The sequence below is a fragment of the Tursiops truncatus genome, chromosome 10, assembly GCF_011762595.2.
Source record: "Tursiops truncatus isolate mTurTru1 chromosome 10, mTurTru1.mat.Y, whole genome shotgun sequence".
Taxonomy (NCBI): domain Eukaryota; kingdom Metazoa; phylum Chordata; class Mammalia; order Artiodactyla; family Delphinidae; genus Tursiops; species Tursiops truncatus.
Window position 1 is genome coordinate 77,246,482 of NC_047043.1, and position 19,506 is coordinate 77,265,987.

The 19,506-nt window shown below is 43.4% G+C and overlaps 1 protein-coding gene across 8 annotated transcripts in view; it reads right to left on the minus strand.

Annotated features, from left to right (window-relative positions):
* PRICKLE2 (prickle planar cell polarity protein 2) overlaps positions 1-19,506 on the minus strand; it is a 342,911-nt gene that overhangs the window by 91,597 nt on the left and 231,808 nt on the right. For all 8 annotated transcript variants that reach the window (XR_004528595.2, XR_004528594.2, XM_019947623.3 and 5 more), the window contains one exon: positions 10,981-11,164. Coding sequence is in view for 6 of the 8 variants with exons in the window: in XM_019947623.3 (XP_019803182.1) it covers positions 10,981-11,164 (184 nt within the window). In the remaining 2 variants the exon portion in view is untranslated. The remainder of the gene's footprint in view (positions 1-10,980; positions 11,165-19,506) is intronic.

Below are 19,506 nucleotides of genomic sequence, written 5' to 3' on the forward strand. Positions count from 1 at the left end.
AGGCTGCTCCGTCAGCAGAAAGGGTGTGCAGCTGTGAACGCCTACAGGATGTCAAAGTCCTGAGGCTCACTCCTCATCTCCAGGATCCCGGAGCACATTTACTATAAAGGTTGGAGCCATCTGCCTTGAAAACTGGGAACTCCAATGGCAGGTCTCCCCTCCCACATCTGCAAATGGGCCTTGGCTTCTCCAGGCCTTGCACTCTGCAAACGAGCCTTGACAGGGCCCTGCTGGTGGCACCTGGCCACCCTGCTGCTGACTTCATCCGGCAGAGGCCCTCCAGTCTACACCCCAATTCTGGTCCCATCTCTGACAGCTCCCTTGAAAACGAGCTCATTAACAGGCAATTTTATTGAAGGTTGCACAGACAGGCACATTTCCCACTGCCATCCGATGACATCAGTGCATCTCTGGAGCCAAGATCAACAGAACATCGTTCACGTGACTGGTTTCCTGAGAACGGGAGGAGACCGCACGCACTCAGGCTTCCTCCTAGCTTCCTTCTCCCCTCCCCTCCCCACTCACTCCTCACACAGCACTGAGAACACGGGGGTGAGTGACAGTGAAAGCTAACACAAGAGACGCAGCTCAGAAGAAATTTAATCCAATCCAGTTGGAGAGCCATGTGTCTCACCGCAGCCATGAAATTCCATTTTGAGCTCAGCATGTGCTGACGGAATAATGAAATGAAGATGACACAGCAAATGGCTGGCGAGTCTAATGATGGTTTTTGTGGAGCTTTTAGAGGGGTTATTAGATTCCCTCCCTATGAACCAGAACGACCCAGCAGGCCTAGAGAGATGAACTACTTCGTCATTCTTCTCTCCCTGCACCCACACCTGCCAGCCTCTGTCCCTCTTGGTACAAATAGCTTCTTACATAAAAAGAACAAACTGTCAATAGCCTGAAAGTGAATGGTGAAGCTGAGCGCCTGGCACTGCGGCCCCAGCCCACTGGTGAGTCACAGATGTAGAATTCATGATTCTGCAACAGCAGGCACCAGAGCATCTTCTGGGCTAACAGACCAAGGAGAGGGCTGAAGAAGCAGGACCAGTCAACGAATTTTCACAGTATCTTGAATTCTCCTTTAACAAACAGCCTTGTGTTCAGGCCACATTCAGGGTATGTCAGACAGGGGCAACAAGCTGGGGATGAGAGACGTCTTGCTCACGGGGAAGATGCTGGGGCTCATCCTCTATTACTGCCCATGGGCAAATCTGCATCAGTGTCTCGAAGACCCAGCCAGTGAGGCTGGTGACAACGGCAGCTACCATTTTATGAGGACCTACGATGTGCCAGCCTAGATCTCCTAGGCTCTTTAAAGAGTAATTCATTTAGCCTTCACAGCTACGTTAGACTTCGGCATAAAAGTCTCTTCATTTTACAGACAAGACAACTGAAGCTAAGGGCAGCCAAGGTTATAGAGTTAATATGCGGTAGAGCCAAGATTTGGCTCCATGTATTTCCAACACTGCTGGTTTTCCGTAGCCCACGAGCAGCGGTTCTCAAGCTTAGGCCTATATCAGAAACACCTGAAGGCCCTGTTGAACGAGAACGCTGGGCCCACCTCCAGAGCTCTGGTTCAGTAGGTCTGGGACAGAGCCTGAAAATCTGTGTTTTTTTAGTAATTTCCCAGATGATACTCATGTTGCAGGCATGGGAACTAGATTTTGAAAACCACCGGAATAGGCTGAATCTGAGTAATCTAACCATCGTTCTAAGTAACAACTCAGCTCGGATGTCATTTCCTCCGACAGGCTTTCTTTGTCCCCCTCCCCCAATCTAAAGTAGATTCTCCAAATCAGGGACCAGCAAACTACAGCCTGTGGGTCAAATCAGGCCCGCTGCCTGTTTTTGTGAATAAAGTTTTATTGTCACATGGCCATGCCCATTCATTATGTGTTGTGTATGACTGCTTCTCCATGACAACGTCAGAGTTGGGTATCTGCGAGAGAGACTATATGTCCCACAAAGTCTAAAATATTTACCATCTGGCTCTTTACAGTAAAATTTGGCCAACCCTGCCTCTAAATCACATCACCCTTTCTTTCCCGCTTTCCCAGCACACATCACTCTCTGAAAGTGCATTGTTCATTCAGTGGTTCATCTGTCTGTATTCTCCACTAGAGTGTCAGCTCCCTAAGAGCAAGGATACTTGTTTGCTCATGGCTGTTCCCGCAGTACCTGGAATATAGTCATCACTTGATAAATACCTGCTCAATGAATATCACTGTTGAGTGCCCAGGTATGTGACACAGGACTAGGAACACGACGGCCACTGGAGGAAGAGGACGAAATTTGGTTGTCACCAAGCGGGCTCCCAGCCAGGATGAGAGATTGAGAAGAGCCAGAGATAAAGAGATTGCTGATGGGGAAACAAGTCTTTGAAGGTAGAACCATGCTACTTCCTGCAGCGATGGGGAAACTGGAGGTGGGGAAAGAGGAATTCCTTGGTCACCAGGGTCAACTGGAGATGAGAAGCCATCTCCCTCCCCCGAGCATGAAAGAGCCTAGTGTGATGCACGCCGCTCCCTCCTCCAACACATGCCAAGCTGGCTCCCTCGGATCTGATATCCTGGGTGGATCAGCGTGGAAGGCGGGGGCAGGGGGCGGGGTGGGTGTGGAGGAAGAGAAGCCCAAATATGGCTGCTGTGAATCCTGGCTCTGCCCATTACTAGCTGTGACATCCTGGTCAAGCCTGATTTTCTCTGAGCTGCAGGGTATTCAGTGGGAAAGTGGAGGATTTTATACAAGGATTAAATGGGACTGTTTATTCATATAACATGTTTATTGAATAACGTATCAGACATTATTTTAGGCACTAAGTATGCAGTGGTGAGCAAGACACTGTCTCCCCCTCCAACAGGCTCACATTTTAGAAGGTAGGGCATATGACAAGAGGGGTAGACAGAAACGTACGTAAATTGTGCATTATGCCCTTGGCATGGGGAAGGTTCCTTGTTCCCTCTCTAGTCGCCTCTGAACGGGGGATCTCTGTTGCCTTATCTCTGTCCGCAGGCAGAAACATCAAGGTGAAGGGTAATGGGGGCTCCTTCGATTTCCCAGGGGGAGGGACAGCAGTGGGACTACCCAGCCCTCATGTCCGTGGCTACCTTGGCCAGAGCTCGACACCGCGTGGGCCCTGTTCATTTCTCCCCAGACCATCCAACGACACTCTCCCCAAATTTTGTGTGCAGATACAAAGTTGGTACGGATTTCATCTTACTTCTGAGCTTCACGTAAATCCCTGAACTTCTGCCACAAGCCAGATCTTTGCAGGGCGGGCTTCCTCATGTCATTCAGTAGCAGCTCAAAGACCACCGCCCCAGAGAGTCTGCTCCTGACCGATCAATCTAAATTAGCTAATCCCCGCGGTCCCCAACACTCCGGCCCACAACCATGATCACAGAAGCTACTGCATTTCCTCCACAGTATAAATTAAACGAGACAAAGCACTAGGGTAACTCCCAAAGCACCTAGGACAGTGCCTGGCACATGGAAGAATTCATTAAATGTTTATAGCACTACTATTAGCATCATTTTAAAAATCACAATGTTGAATTATCTCAGTCACTTGTTTTCTAAGGTATAGGTCTCCAACACCTCCACTTAGAACTACAGTGCAGCAGAAACCTCAGTGATCTTGGTTACTCTTTTACCCCCAGTGCCTAGCACGGTGCCTGACACAGAGCAGGTGCACAGGAGTTAAGGGAAGGAAGGAACGGAAAGAGCCCAATCGCTATTCCTTTGTCACGACGTTCTCCAGCGTAAGCTCTGACTCATTCTTCCACTCGGACCAGGGGCGTACAATGCAGTGGAGAGCTGCCATGAAGCCCACCCACTGGAGATGGCTGCTAAAGAGACTGGGACAGGCAAAGGAAGAGAGGCAAGGGCAAGGAGCCACGCTTCCGGCTGTCCTGCAGATCCTCAGTATAGGCCATTCTCCTCTGTGGGGAGGTTCTCTTTGCACTCTGAGCGGCCTACAGAAAACTCCCTGGGGGCTCACTCACTCCTCCCAGGCCCAGGGACTGTGATGCTGCAGGTGACCCCAGGCACCGAGGAAGGGGGCGGCAGACCTCATTTCTACAGCAGACAGCCCCCGAAGCCCGCTTGGGACCCTGGATATTTCAGAGTCAGGGGGCTCCGTCTGGTCCCCTGTCCAAGCTGCTCTGGCTCAGTGGGGCCAGAACTTCATTACAAAGAAGCTGCACCTTTATGACAATCCCACAGCAGAGAACCTGGAGAACAGAAAGGCTCCCGGAGCAGCACAATCAAAATGATTTGATTAAAAGCCTTTGAGCAGGCTGAGAAGCAATCCTGGATTCTGGTTAACCCTATGTTTAATGTCTTTTTTCCACCCAACATAACCTTCTTCTGCCCTGGACAGTCTTACGTTCCTTCCCCGCTTCTTCCTGCCTGCTCAGGGCAGTAGTAATCAGCAACACTTACTATAGCTTCACAAGAAGAGTGATAAGGAAACAATCATTTTATTGAGCATCTACTATGTGTACACACTGCCCTGGGAACTTTCTACACACTCCCTCACTCAGGGCCAGATCAGCCCTGGGCTCTCAAGGTCCAAGAGTATCAGCTCCTGGCTCAGGGTATCTGAGAATGAATCCCTCTCTGCTACTCCTTAGCTGTGTGACCTCAGGCAAGTTATTCCACTTCTCTGAGCCTTGCTTTACTCACTTCTAAAACAGAGACAGGAATGATAATTACCGAATAAGGTTGTTATAAGAATTAAATACAGTAATGCACACAAAAGTTGAAAATGGTGGTGGGCACATAACAAGTGTTCAATGAAAGTTTAAGAATTTTCTCCACATTATCATCATCATCAGGAGGAAACTGAGGCTCCTGGAAGCTGAACAACTCTCCTGAGGTCGGAAAGGGATGGAGCAGTAGTCAGATTTACTGGACTCTGGAAGTGAAGCTCTTTCCCACTGGACTATGCTGCTTCCCCTTCACCTTGTGCCTCCCAATGGGTTCTCCAAATTTTATGGTGACACAAATGGTCCTCTGGTTTGGAAACACAGAGGGCTTCTGCCAGACCCTTGGTTCCTCACACTATGTTCCAGACCCTGAGCCTTGGAGCTGGCAGTGCTGCCACAGGTTTGTGCTGCTGCACAGTCCTTCCTAAGATGCCACCCATCTCCTGCCCCTTTGCAACCTAAGACATCTCTGAAGCAGCTGGGATTATTAGGGGAATGTGCTTAGAATACATACTTTTAAGAGAAATAGAGGGAGCAGGAATAATGGATACAGACTAGTTCTTCATGTAGAAAAACATTTAAAAGACCTTTATCTTTTCACTGTGTGATGCAACCCTGAACATCTCTGCTTCTGCAGAGGATTCCGGTGACCTGCCTGCCTCTTAACAAATAGTGGTGGGGTGCCTGCCACATGTCAGGTGCTGTGCTAGGTGCTGGAAAATTCCCGAAGAACAAAGCAGACAAGATCTCCGCCCTCCTGGATCTTAAAGCAAAGTGGGGGAGCCAAATATTAAACAAAAAATTACGCTGCTAAGTAAGTACAAGTTTGAGAGGCACTAGAAAGGAAAACTGTGGGGACTGTCACAAAGCGTGGGACTGGAGACCTAGTCTTGTATTGGGAGAGTGGGGTGGCCAGAGAGACTCCTTGAGGAGACACAGTTAATCTGACATCTGATGGATGAGTAACAGTCATCAAATTAAAATGAAAAGCCAAATAAAGCATTTTAGGTACCCTCAGCAAATAGATTTTAGAGTTTCACAGGGCTCAAAACCAGCTAATTCAGCCCCATCTTTAGGTAGTACTGGAGAGTCTATTTTGCCACATATGGAAGAATGCTTTGAAAGCCCAAAATTGGGCAATTACTTCTAGTATCCACTCTTCATCCTTCCTGCAATAGTTTGAAGTGAACGTTGAGAGTTCCAGACAAATAACCCAATGGCTATTTTTTATGTGCAAAAAAAACGGTTAAGGTCAAGGTAAAATGACTAACATTTGGTGACATCCACATTTGAGAACCCTCCATGGATACCTGGAGTATCCAAAACATCAATGAAAAGGACACTCAGCTCAGGAGAAGCAATCTGATGGTCTCTTCAGATTTTCAAGGATCAGGAGTAGAAGCACTAATAAAAAAAAAAACATATCCTCATGTACCCAATGACATCTATCCACCCAGAGGACGCACTGGTCACATTTCCGGAGGGCAGTTTGGCACAATGAATCAGAAGTCTTAAAGAGGTTTGCACGTGACCTATCCACCTCTAGGAATCGTGCTGAAGGCGCCGAGCAAGCAAGTGTACAGAAAGGGTGGCTGCTCCCGTTTACTTAATATAGAGAAAAGCTACCAAGGCTGCACACGTTCAAAAATAAATTTTCAGTTCATGGTGGTACTCTTGGCATTTGGGAGGGGTCAATTCTCCTTCCAGCGCTATCGTCTGATCCTTTTCAGGCTGTTTAGCATCCCAAGCCCCCACCCACTGAAATACTAGTGGAGGTTCCCTAGTCATTTTGACAATAACTACCCGCTTCTGAGTTTTTTTTTTTTTTTTTTTTTTGATGTGGACCGTCTTTAAAATCTGTACTGAATCTGTTACAATACTGCTTCTGTTTTATGTTTTGGTTTCTTGGCCTCGAGGCATGTGGGATCCCTGACCAGCGATCGAACCCGCATCCCCTGCACTGGAAGATGAAGTCTTAACCTCTGGACCGCCTGGGAAGTTCCCCCACCCCTCAACCCCCGCTTCTAAACATACATTTCCAAGCACGCCCTAGTGGTGGGTGGTGCCACTACAGGTTAGTAACTACCAGTGGAGAACTATACAGCCACTCCCAAAGATGATCTGGGTGTAAACATAGAAAAAAACGCAGAAAAAAAGTTCACGATACATAAACTGAAAAAAATTTCAGGATAAGTGGACAGCATCATCACATTTCTGTCCAAAACAAAACAGAAATGTACCCCATATATATACTTGTTACACACATGCAAAAAAGGTTGGAAAACAATTTTCCTTGGTTGGGAGAATTATGAGAGATTTTTATCTGCTTTCTTTCTTCTTATCTTTCCCTTTTTTTCAATGGGCAAGTCTTCCCATTATAGAAGGAGAAAGCTATTCCTGTTTTGGAGGACAAATGGTGACCCACCTGTCACCTGTCCCTCACACCATTTCACTTCTTGTTTTGACTTCTCGGGAGGATGGCAGGATCCACCTCGGAGAGCACTGGCCTCTGCTTGAGCAGCGTGGGATCGCCTTCTTCACTCTGCCAAACACTCAGCCTCCTTTCAAGGCAGCAGCTATAACACCAGGGCTAGGACCTGGTAGGTGCTCAAATAAAGGTTTGCTGAATTGAGTCATCCTTTTCTTGTCCTGACTGGGCCCGACTTGTGCTGACATGTCCTCCAGGTTCTACCATTACTTTTACCCAGTGGTTCTCAACTGGGGTGCCCGGCTCATCCCCCAGGGGCAATGGGCAATATCTGGACACATGTTTGGTCACCCCAACGTTGCGGGGAGAGGGTGGTGAGTGCTACTGACATCTGGTCGGTGGAGGCCAGGGACACTGCTAATCATCCTACAATGCACAGGACCGCCCCGACACCAAGAATTATTCAGCTTAAAATGTCAACAGCACTGAGATTGAGAAACCCTGCTCACCGTTTTCCTTTCTTAAAGCTTGTTAAATAATTTCCAAATTCTTCCTAAAGTATTATCTACTGTAAGTGTATCACCATAGCATCTCTAGGAGACAGGGCACATACGATGAATTGCTCAAGCCTGAAGAGAAATTGGAGCCTTATAGATAACTTCAGATGGTCAATCAGGGAAGACTCCAGTTCTCTGCTCTGCCTCCGCAGGGCTCTCTAGATAATACTAAACACCTCATTCGCAGCGAGCAGAGGCAAAGGATCTGGGCAACTTCTCCGATCAGTTTTCAGTCCAGCCATTAAAAAATACAAGAGAGAAGCCTTTCTTTTCCAGCATCGACTGTTATATTTATCATTTTCCACACTATTTTAAGAAGGTTGCGTTTTGCAGCTAATGGATTTTTATAAAATTAAGTGCCAGTGTTCAAGAACACCTCCCTAAAACGGAGGTAACTTTCGTTCACGTTATACTGAACTGAAGAAGGCATTTCTCAGAAGAAATAGAATAATAAAGAGTGTCACCTGAAGGCAAATTACCAACCCCACGACCAGGGAATACAATGAAAGGTTTCTAACAAGAATGAAAACACATTACTTGGAACCCTAACTTGTCTGGACTATTTCTCCTCCAGCACAAAGCTGTAATTTCTCTTGATAGAAAAATGGTTTTTCTCAAACCAGAGACCACTAACATCGTATTAAACATCAGAATTTTTATTAGTAAAAGGCATTTAGGGTCTCAAATTTTTCTAAAAGCTACTAGGCAGCTTTTAAAAAATCTTTAAACCTATAATCAGTTCCATTAATAACAGACTTTAAAAGATCTCATAATTAAAAAATTTGAAGACCATTTTTTTCATGCAACATGATCCCCTGAAACACCTTTAATACAGATCCATAGTTTATTAGACAAATGTAGAGCCCTTCAAACAGCTTAAAGAGACAGTCTCTCTCTGGAGAACGATTTCCTTTCTAATCATCTGTATCATATAGGTTTGAGTAAGTGTAGGGAATAGAGAAAACCATTTAAAGAAAAATACAGTTATAAGAGACGGGAATATCCTGCCATCTGACATAATTCAAACCACTTGTTTAATAGCATTAATCATTTTTTTAAATTTATTATTTATTTATTAAAAAAATTTTTTTTGGCTGTGTTGGGTCTTCATTGCGGTGCGTGGGCTTGTTGCCGAGCACAGGCTCTAGAGCGCAGGCTCAGTAGTTGTGGCACATGGGCTTAGTTGCTCCCTGGCATGTGGGATCTTCCCGGACCAGGGATCGAACCCGGGATCGAACCCGTGTCCCCTGCAGTGGCAGGTGGATTCTTAACCACTGCGCCCACAGGGAAGTCCTAGCATTAAACATTTTCTTTCAAAACAAATCAAAGAAAGTCATTTTGTTTTCCAAAGACGTTCACTTTGGATGAGGCAAGTGGCCTTCAAAAATACGTAAGCCCTTGCTTTTGGAATTGGTGAATGTAACCAAGATCTTTAGCTTCTGCAACTGCCTGTTCTCTTGGGGCAGTAGAAAATGTTCTCTGAATATGAACACCATAGAATGATATTTAATGGCCTTAGAAAAGAATCTACCTAAGCAGGGAACTGAAAATAGCTTAACTTTGGAATTTCAGGGCCCAACTCAGCAGGAAGCAATGTGAATAAAAGAAGCGTGGGTCTCTTAGAAGCTGCTGGAAATGAGGTTAGCAAGAAAACGAAACAAGCTCACAGCTGTATCGAGGTGTGAAAACTCACTGCTCAAGGACTGCCAGTAGAATCGTGATGTCAAACACAGATATTCAGTCACCCACCACCTCATCTGAGTTTCCAGACAAACTCAATCAAATACTCTCATTCTTCTTCAACTTACTCTTTAATAATACAGTCTTTACTGGAACAGAAGAAAATCAAGATATAACCTTAACCTACAAACTAAGAGAGAACACACTTCTTTCTTTCTGCCGATAACCGAACACAGAAGTCCCTTCAATTCTCATGCAGATTATTTTCTGTGAATGTTTCTGCTCTAAGACATTTTCTTCCTAGTAAGAATCAGAGTAGAGATCACAAACCGGAAGTGCCTGTGGGGCGTAGGAAGATTAACACAAAAGGGCTTAGTGGAGACTAGGGTGACTTTGGAGAGGCATTCTTTCTCAACACTTCCTGGAAAGAAGTACTAGTGCTCAACTCAATGGCCTGCACACAAATCCCTGAAGAGTAAGATTTTAAACTTTAAAATTAAAATTTCCTAATTTTTAAGTGTTAGTAATTTTTAAGTATTAGTGACTAATTCGAAATTTAAACAATCCTTTGCTGGCTAAACAAATCCTGCCTGTGTGCTTGATTTCATCTGTTAATTTACAACCTCAGAAAGAAAGAAGAAGAAATGGCTAATGGAAGACGAGATCGGGTGCATTCAGGGTGGTATGGCCATAGACAAGAAATGGCTAACCAAAGAGGTGTTATCAGGGTCCCATCCTTAAGTTCTTGGCGAATTCTTAGGTCTTCCCTAACCATAAAGAACCTTTTCTAAAAGCATCACCACATCTCAAGTTCCTGACTTCACATTTCAGGGTTTTTAAGCTTCAAAACATTGTCAGACATAGAGAAGATCTCCAGAGAAAGAAACTTCTTGTGTCAGAGGAAGGGTATAGTGGTCGCACACTTAAGATTCTGATAAACCTGTGTCTCAGAGACGCACAGGGAAGATCACGACAATATCCAGCTTACAGGAGGGGCTTCTAAACCAACATGAGGCTCGTGGAAGCGAAAATTCCAAGTACCAAGAAATGCAAAGCAGAAGCTGTATATCACTGAGAGAAATGCAGTGAAACGAAAGAAACCAAGTTCATCTAACCAAGTTAATAATATTTACAGTCTGTGGGCAGTGCCAAAATATTTCAGGAAATGTCAATGTCTTTCTTTGTAAAGCCAGGCCAAACCTTTGAACACAGCATTAGATCACTGGGAAGAATAAGGTAAATCCTTATTTCCTTACAAAGAATCTTAACATTAAGATTGATGGCCAATGTAGAACGTCCCTTCCCTCTCCAAAAATGAAGTTTCATTATCTAATGTTTCTAGACGTTTCTAGACAATCTTTTGGTTAAAAAAGATTTGGTTAAAAATGGCAATACAGAATGAATTAGCCATGGCCCACCCAAGGCTCAGTTTCATTTCTCTTTCTGGTTTCCCACTGGGGCCCCAGATATCTTCATCCCATGTAGCCCCACTTCTCTGAATCAGCAAAGTCAACTCTCCCTTCTGAACCGGAATGAGGAAGGATGGGTAAGACAAAGGTAAAAACCAACCCCACAAATGCCCTCCTGTCAAGAACGGTACCTGTTCAGGCTTCAGCCCCGGCGGGACCCAGGCGTACTCCTCCAAGGCACAGCCTGAGTCGTCATCCGAGGTCGAGTTCCTCTGGAAGTCAAACATGAGTTTGCTGACAGTCTTCTCCATCGCCAGGGGCATCACCGTCACCATGTGCTCCTCCTGAGGGCACTTGCAGTGCAGACAGATCTTCCTGCAAGCGGCAAAGGCGGGAGGTGAGAAGGAAGGCAAAAGAAACCATGTTTTTCACTTGGCCGGCCACTCACCAGCCCTTGGATCCCAAACCACAAACACATTCCTTGGCAACCGGCTTCTGGCATCTGAAGGAGAGTTCCACAGCACGCCTGTCTTTGTAGAAGGCGTGGCACTGCGTACCTGGAAACGTCCTGAGCCATCAGAGGCCACCAGGTAAGCACGCTAAGGGTATTTAAACATGGACTGCAACCTCTTCTTCTACATCAGTATCCCAAGAGGAATGTCAGAACACCTTTTATTTTACTAGGTAGAACACTAGATATGGACCTTGACCACAATTTCCTTGACTGGAAGAGTAATTAAATATACACAATACATATGCAGACCAGAAATATTACCAGTAGGTTTAACAAATAGTGACAACATTCCCTTTTTATAAAAGGTTTCTAGACCTTAGGAAAAGGAAGTGGTTATAAAAATAACTGCAGGTGAGATTTTCTTTAAGAAGAGCAAAAATATTTTTGCCCATTAAACAAAGCTGACCCTAAGATCTCATGGGAAAGACATTTCCACCTCCACTAAAGGTACTTGTAGGTTTGAAATTCTAATTAGAAACCCCAAATTACCCCACATTGGTAGCATTTTTTTTAATATACAAGAGGATCATGCATGTGAATTATTTCAAAAGATAGCAGCCAAAGATAACAATTCTCTCCCCCAAATAAAACATTTCTCTTTTAAGATTACCATCTGTTCCCTTTTCCATGGCTACAAAAATGATGAAGCAATAAAAACGCTGATGTCAGCAACACAAGAGCATTTCTAGCTTCTACCAGTAAAATAAAAAAAAAGGAAAAAAATAAAGGAGGAAACAATTTTAATAAGCTGTTGTACCTGTACTCTGACCTTCAGTATTAGCTTCAGGAGCACCTTATAAAACTGATGAAACAGCCCAGAATTCTAATCCCCATATGCCTGAATTTTTTGACAACAGCTTTGTGAAGATATAATCCACACACCATAAAATTCTCCATTTTAAAGTCTACAATTCATTGGTTTTTAGTATATTCTCAGAGATGTGAAAGCATCACCACTAATTTTAGAACATTTTCTTCACCCTCAAATGAAACTCCATGTGCATTAGCAGTAACTTCCCACCTTCCCTTCCCCCCAGGCCCTGACAACCACTAATCTATTTCCTGTCTCTAAAGTTTTACCTGTACTGGAAATTTCACATAAATGGAATCTTACTATATGCAGTCTTTTGAAACTGGCTTCTTTCACACAGCATGATGTTTTTAAGATAAATCCATGTTGAAGCATGTGTCAATCTTTCATTTCCTTTTATTGCATTATAATATTCCATAAACTAAATTTTGTTTATCCATTTATCAACTGGTAGACATTTGCATTGTTTCCACTTTTTAGTTTTTTTGAATAATGGTGCTTTATTTATGTACGTGGTTTTTTGTATGGATATATGTTTTCAATTCTCTTGGGTATTTACCTAGGAATGGAATTGCTGGGTCATACAGTAACTTTACGTTTAACATTTTGAGGAACTATCAAACTGTTTTCCAAAATATCTGCTCTTTTTTACATTCCCACCTGTTAATGAACGAGTGCTCCATTTTCTCCACATTCTTGCTGCACTTGACACTGTCTTTCTCTTTGATTGTTGCCTAGTGGGTGTGAAGTGGTATCTTACAATGGTTTTGATTTGTACTTCCTTAATGACTAATGATGTTAAGCATCTTTTTATGTGCTTATTATATATCTTCTTTGGAGAAATGGCTATTCAAATCTTTAGTTCATTTAAAACTGTCTTTTTATTGTTGAACTGAAAGCATTCCTTATATACTTTCTGGATACAAGCCCTTATCAGCTATATGCTTTGTAAAAATTTTCTCTCATTTGGTGGGCTGTCTTCCCTTTCTTGATGACGTCCTTTGAAACACCGAAGTTTTTGGTTTTGAGGAAGCCCAATTTTTTTTGTTGTTCCTTATGCTTTGGGTATCATATTTAAGAAACCGTTGCTTGACCCAAGGTCATTAAGATTTACTCTTGTATTTTCATCTAAGAGTTTTATGGTTTTAGCTCTTATACTTGAGTCTATGACCCATTCTGAGTTGCGTTTTGTATATGGCATGAAGTAGGAGTCCAACTTCATCCTCATGTGCCTATCTAACTGTCCCAGCACCATTCAACTGCATTGACCTTTGTCAAAAATCAATTGATCATAAATATAAGGGTTTATTCTGGTCTCTCAATTCTATTCCATTGATCTATATGTGTATCCTTATGCTAGTACCATACTGTCCTCATTACTGTAGTTTTTTGTAGTAAGTTCTGAGATTGTAAAGTGTGAGCCCTCCAACTCTGTTCTTTTTTTTTTTTTTTTAATTCAAACAGAAAGTCACAAAAATTATAATCATCCTCATCCGTTCACTCAGTCTCTGTTCTTCTTTTAAAAAATTATTTTCGCTCTTTTGGGCCCCTGACATCTGAATTATCAATATAAATTTTAGGGTTGGCTTGCCAATTTCTGCAAAATATCAAGCTGGAATTTTGACAGGGATCGCACTGAATCTTTAATTCGGAGAGTATTGCTATCGTAACAATATTAAGTCTTCCAATCCATGAACAAAGAACGTCTTTCCATTTATTTCAGTTTACTCGAATTTCTTTCAATGATATTTTGTGGTTTTCAGGTACAAGTTGTGCACTTCTTTTGTTAAGTTCACTCCCAAGTATTTTATTCTTTTTGACATTATTGTAAATGGCATTGTTTGCATAATTACATTTTCAGATTGTGGAGTAGAGAAACACAAATGATTTCTGTACCTTGATCTTGTATCTTACAATTTTGCTGAGCTGGTTTATTAGTTCAAATAGTGTGTGTGTGTGTGTGTGTGTGTGTGTGTGTGTGTGTGTGTGTATTCCTTAGGATTTCCTATATACAAGATCACATCATCTGTGAATAGAGACCGTTGCACTCCTTCCTTTCCAATCTAATGCTGATTTTTTTCTTTATCTTGCCTTACTGCTCTGGCTAGGTCCTCCAGTGAACAGAAGTGGCAAGTGTGGAGCTCTCTGTCTTGTTCCTGACCTTAAGGGAAAGTATCCAATCCTTCACCATCAAGTATTACATAATTGTGCGTTTTTTGGTAACTTTCCTTTTTTAAGTTGAAAAAGCTTCCTTCTATGCTAGTCATTGAGTGTTTTTATCAACAAAGGGTGTTGGATTTTGTCAGATGCTTTTTTGCATCTATTGAGATGATCAGTCGGTTTTTGTCCCTATTCTTTTAATGTCTTGGCCTGAATTTTGACACCAAAATGCATTTAAAGAAACAAAATCAGTTTTGTCCAGCCAAGTGAGGCTTGTCAGATTCTCCCACTTCCTGCCTTTCATCCGACTGAAGATATACCCAGACAGAATGCACACTTGGATCTGGTTTGCATCTCCAACCTCAGAGAAGCTTCATCCAAACCCTGGCTATTGCTTTTAAAAATAGTCTGAGCTCATTTTAACAGTAACTCTTTAATTAATTAGCTACTGTAAACAAGTCAGGGGTCTTGGGAAGCAGTCAGGGTTTTGGGGTTTTTTTTTTCCCTCCGAAACTTTTTATGTCAGTTTATGACTTAAGGGAAGAAAAAAGTTTCAGTGTGTTTAAGCAAGTTCAGGAAGCTCTTTGGTGACTAATGGCTTTTTACTAGAAAGTCATAGTTTTAGAACAAAATGTAGAGATTTTTTTCTAAATGCAGTCTGCAGAATATTCATCAGTGAAACTCATTTATGGACATAATCTAATGAACTCCGAAGCTCCAGAAGAAGGAACAAAGACAAGACGAAAGCAAAACACAGAATTGAAGAACCAGATCTAATAATGAGTCTCACCGAGTAGAAGCCAGAACAGGAGGGAGAAAGGGGCGAGGGCTTCGGGCCCTCTTTAGTCATTCAGCAAATAACCACCAAGTACCTACCATCTGCCAGGTACTGCTCTAGGCACTACTGATACCCAGCGAAAACAAATAAAGATCCCTCCCCTCACAGAACCTATATTCTCAGAGGGGAAGAAACAAACAATAAGCAACAAACATAACAAATCATTCGATCATATACAATAGCACATTAAAGATGCTAAGTGCGATGCAAAACAAGAATGGTGAAGCCGGATAAGGGCAAGCAGGATTAGCGTGGAGGCACCGGAGCAGGACGCGCAGCACCTGACTTGCTTACACCTGACACGCACGAGCCCAGATTCGCACACCAGTCATCCGAGAAAGGAAATATCACTCCCACTTTCCAGAGAACAAAGGCTCAGAGAGTTTAAGCAACATGTTCAAAGTATACCTGAAATAGCCAGCAGAACAGAGATTCAAAGTAGGATCAATCTGACCCCCGAGCCCTAATAACAACCTACAGAGGGCATACCTGACTCCAACCAGAGAACAGCCTCTCACTCCTGAACAACAAACACATTCAGAAAAATCAAAACCAAAGAGGAAACCAGAAAAAGGAAAAAGAAAAAAAAGGTAAATCAAAACCACAAGGACCGTACGTATGTTCCCTGCTAGCTGCCTGCCTTCCATTCCTCATTTATAATGAACAGGCACTTCTGTGGCAAGGCATTATTATTTGCAGAGAATTTTTAACCCTTTGAGTGCTTCCATGACAGCCTTCGGAGAGACTAATTGAACAACTTCTGTTTACAAATGAGGAACGCAAGGCCCAGATGCTCAGAAAGGTGTGGAGGGGTCAGAGGGAGAGCCAAGAGCCTTTCTCTCGGTCCTCACGTCTTTCTCTCCCTCTTGGCAAAATGCACACAGCAACACCCAACAGCTCTCTGATTCGACACACTGATTAAAGCTTCTCAGGAGTGCGTGGGGAAATATATGATTTGGCTTTTTTTTTTTTTTAAAGAGACATTTATGAAAATAGAACCTGCTAGTAAAGCAGGATTTCATTAAAAAACCCAATCATACAAAGCTTGCATTGGTTTCATTCTGTCAGAGGTGACATTCTACCTGTACATAATTGGGTTTGTGAATGACAGGTTTCCAAGGAATAAGGCATGATTCAGAGAGCAGAGATCCTGCATCCTCCGTCTCCCTTCTTCCCTCTACCCAGCAACAACCCTTGCCACCCCCCACCCGAAACCTGCAGCTGTAAATTCATTCGCTTCCGTATTCAGAAGCCACCAGTGGCTCTTCCATGAAATACACAATACCGGGAGGTATTGAAGGCTCTCTTTTGAACCGTCTCAAAGTACTCTGGTCATCTGCACCAGTGACCACAGCATTTGCAAAATCACTAACAATTTATACCAATTAACTCACCTACCGTGATTCCGAAGGATTCATTATAAATAGATTGGGGGGCGGTGTGTCTCTAGGGGGGTGTCTCATCTTTGAGATGTTGACAGGTTATTTATAACACTGAATCCTGGACCACAATGTCTTGTTTTGTGTGAGAAGCGATAGGATGAAGGAAAGAAAGGAGTCTTGCGTTGTCACACGATGCTGACACGTTCAAGTCAAAAACTGCAGGATTCTAGATTTGGATAGGATTGGAAACACATCATTAAGTCCTCCCCCTCCGCGCTTTCCTTCTTTCTCTCTTTCATCCCTCTTCTCTTTCTTCTTCTTCTTCTTTTTTTAATGAGAGGAAAATATTTTTTTGCAAAAGAATTCCCATGTGGAAACTCAGTATATAAAAGAGAGCTGCCCAAGTTGATGTGACAGAAGGAGGCCCGGAGCCCAACTTCTCTCGAGCTCAACCTTCTCCCAACATCCAGGCATTTTCATGGTCCTAACCTCCCAAGGGTTCCAAAGACACAAGTCTGGAAACCAGCATACTTCCCAGGACAGTTCAAGGTCATTTCTAGTATTATCAAAACGTAAAGTAGGTGCCCAATAATTTGACAGATGGTAGAAAGAAAAACAGAGGCTATCGATGGCTTTTAAGAGACAGATAATTCCTAATCATCAAACTCTGCAGATCATGATGATTCTAGTCATAGGAAATTGTATATCCGGTTTCTAAGACATTACATGGAGATGACTAGGGAGCAGTGATGTGCCCCAATGACTTTGATTTGATAGGACTGAGACAGGGCCCCGGAAGTGCATGTCCACCAGCATTCCAGGTGATTCTGACGTGCACTTGGAGGACATTTTTCTGTAGCTAGCCTCCCAGTTAGAAGGGGAGCACCTGAATCAGAGTATAGTCTGAAAACTGGCGTGTTCTACCAACATTACTGGATGGTCTCTGGACAATGGACATTTTTAAAACTGTTCCAGGGGATCTATGCCAACCCCTCCGGACTACCATGTATTAAACTCTTATATCACTAAGCCCACCTGTCACTCAGCTAGGTCCCTCTGGGGCATGTGTGTGAAAAGATGCTGGTGAGAAGCAGGACCACACCAGCCACTAGAACAGTGTCTCTCATTGCCAGCCTTCTTTTTGCTCCTGCCTTCTACCTCCCCTGTGGTATGGGCTTCTGTGTCCCAAGTCCATGGTCAGATCAGGTTCAGGCCACTTTTATGCACAGGGTCAAAGGACAGACTGCTTGAAGAGTGGCTCAGTCCCAACACAAATCAAGTGATAGATGAGGAATGCAAAGTTCTGGGCTGAATACGGCAATGCCTCAGGCAGCTGAGATCAGGTGCGGGAAAAGACATCTTTGTTAAAGACAGAGGGCTAAAAGAACCCAAAAGCCTCCATAGCTTTTTGCTGAATAATAAATGCGTCCTAGGTGTTTAAATTCTTCCATGACTGGAGTTCACTAAAGGCGAAAGAATAACTCCTTTTATTCTTAATAAGAGAAAGCCTTTTTCTCCTATGGTAATTTAAAGCTACTACCTCCTTATCCTAAAAAGAAAAGCAATATACAATGTATGTAGAAAAGAATCAGGAATTACAGATAAGCAAGAAGAAAAAAAATAATTCAAACACTCACAATCCCAGAGATAATCACTGTTAAACAGAAACAGCTGCTGGGTCCCCTTTTTCCCTCATGTTAAGAAACCAGATACCAGATTTCATTCTATGTGCACGCCATCAGCGAGGACCAAGGGACAAGACTCTGGCCCGAAATAAAAAGACATGAGCCAGAGCTACCCACACATGTACACTCTCGGCAAGGAGATGTGCATTCTTCAATGCAGATAAGTGGGTTTGTTCTGATCTGGTGCCCTGTAGCAGGATCAGAGAATTTATTTACGTAGCGTGGAAGATGCCAAAAACGCTGGAATTGCAATGTACACTTACGGGTATCACAGAGTTAAGTTAGGTTCCTCAGATAAAAAACATCTGAAAACCAGACTTCTACAGCTATCAACTTTCAATTTTCTGTGCAAGTAGGGAGAGATGGGGCATGGATAATTTAAAACCACTAAGCCCTGGCTTTGAATTGTGTCTTTGTACATCGGTCACAGACTCTCAGAGGTGTGATAACTTATGCCACTGCCAACCACCTAAAGGATCTGTCCTCGGCAGGCCAGACTTACGAGGGGCTGGGCAGGAGCCAGGCTTCCCCAGTCTGCTCTGCTGCCCCATTTCCTCAAATTTCCAATGAGGACTTATTGGAAACGTATCACACACATGCAGAGCACCAGCCTAAAATGAGCCAAAAATTATTCTCAGTTTACCGCACTGTGGAACACCTTTCCCACTTTACGCGTTTTTTTTTTTTTAACTAAAAAATAGGTAAATACGTGTTTTGAGTGAAGAGAGATTGTACTGGGCTGCAGGCTGCCTGGATCTAATTGAATAAAGAAACAGTGGGTATTCTTAGCCAAAAAAGGCATCACCGTGCTGAGTAAGTGAGCCGGTAAGAATTGGAAGTGGGGTCCCCCTGCTTTAAGATATCGCTGAGATACTCCTGTGAGGAATAGGTCAGAATTGTCAAAACTGAACTATCACAAAGAACACTACCTGTTCCCCTCCGAAATCGCATGCGTCACATGATCACATGACCCACGCACAGGGCTTCAGCTCCTACCTTCCACGTGAGATGAGGATGCTGCGAGAGGCGGAAGTCTGTCCCCAAAGGATCAAGGGCTCCACACCACAGGTCTGAGCCCCAGGGCCCTGACTCCAGTACGTACTTTGCTACTGGAGGATGGCCGGTAAGGCTGAACACGGCGGCTGTATTTCTAATATTAATATTATTTCTTACATTTACAAAAGGTTTATAATAGTCATTTTGTCTCACAGTTTATCTCCTTTACTCATTCTCAGCAGCCCTATAAAGTTGTCATTTTCATCCATTTCACGCAGATGAACTATGTGTTCTACAAACTCATAAGCAACTCGACTAAAGTTATACAGAC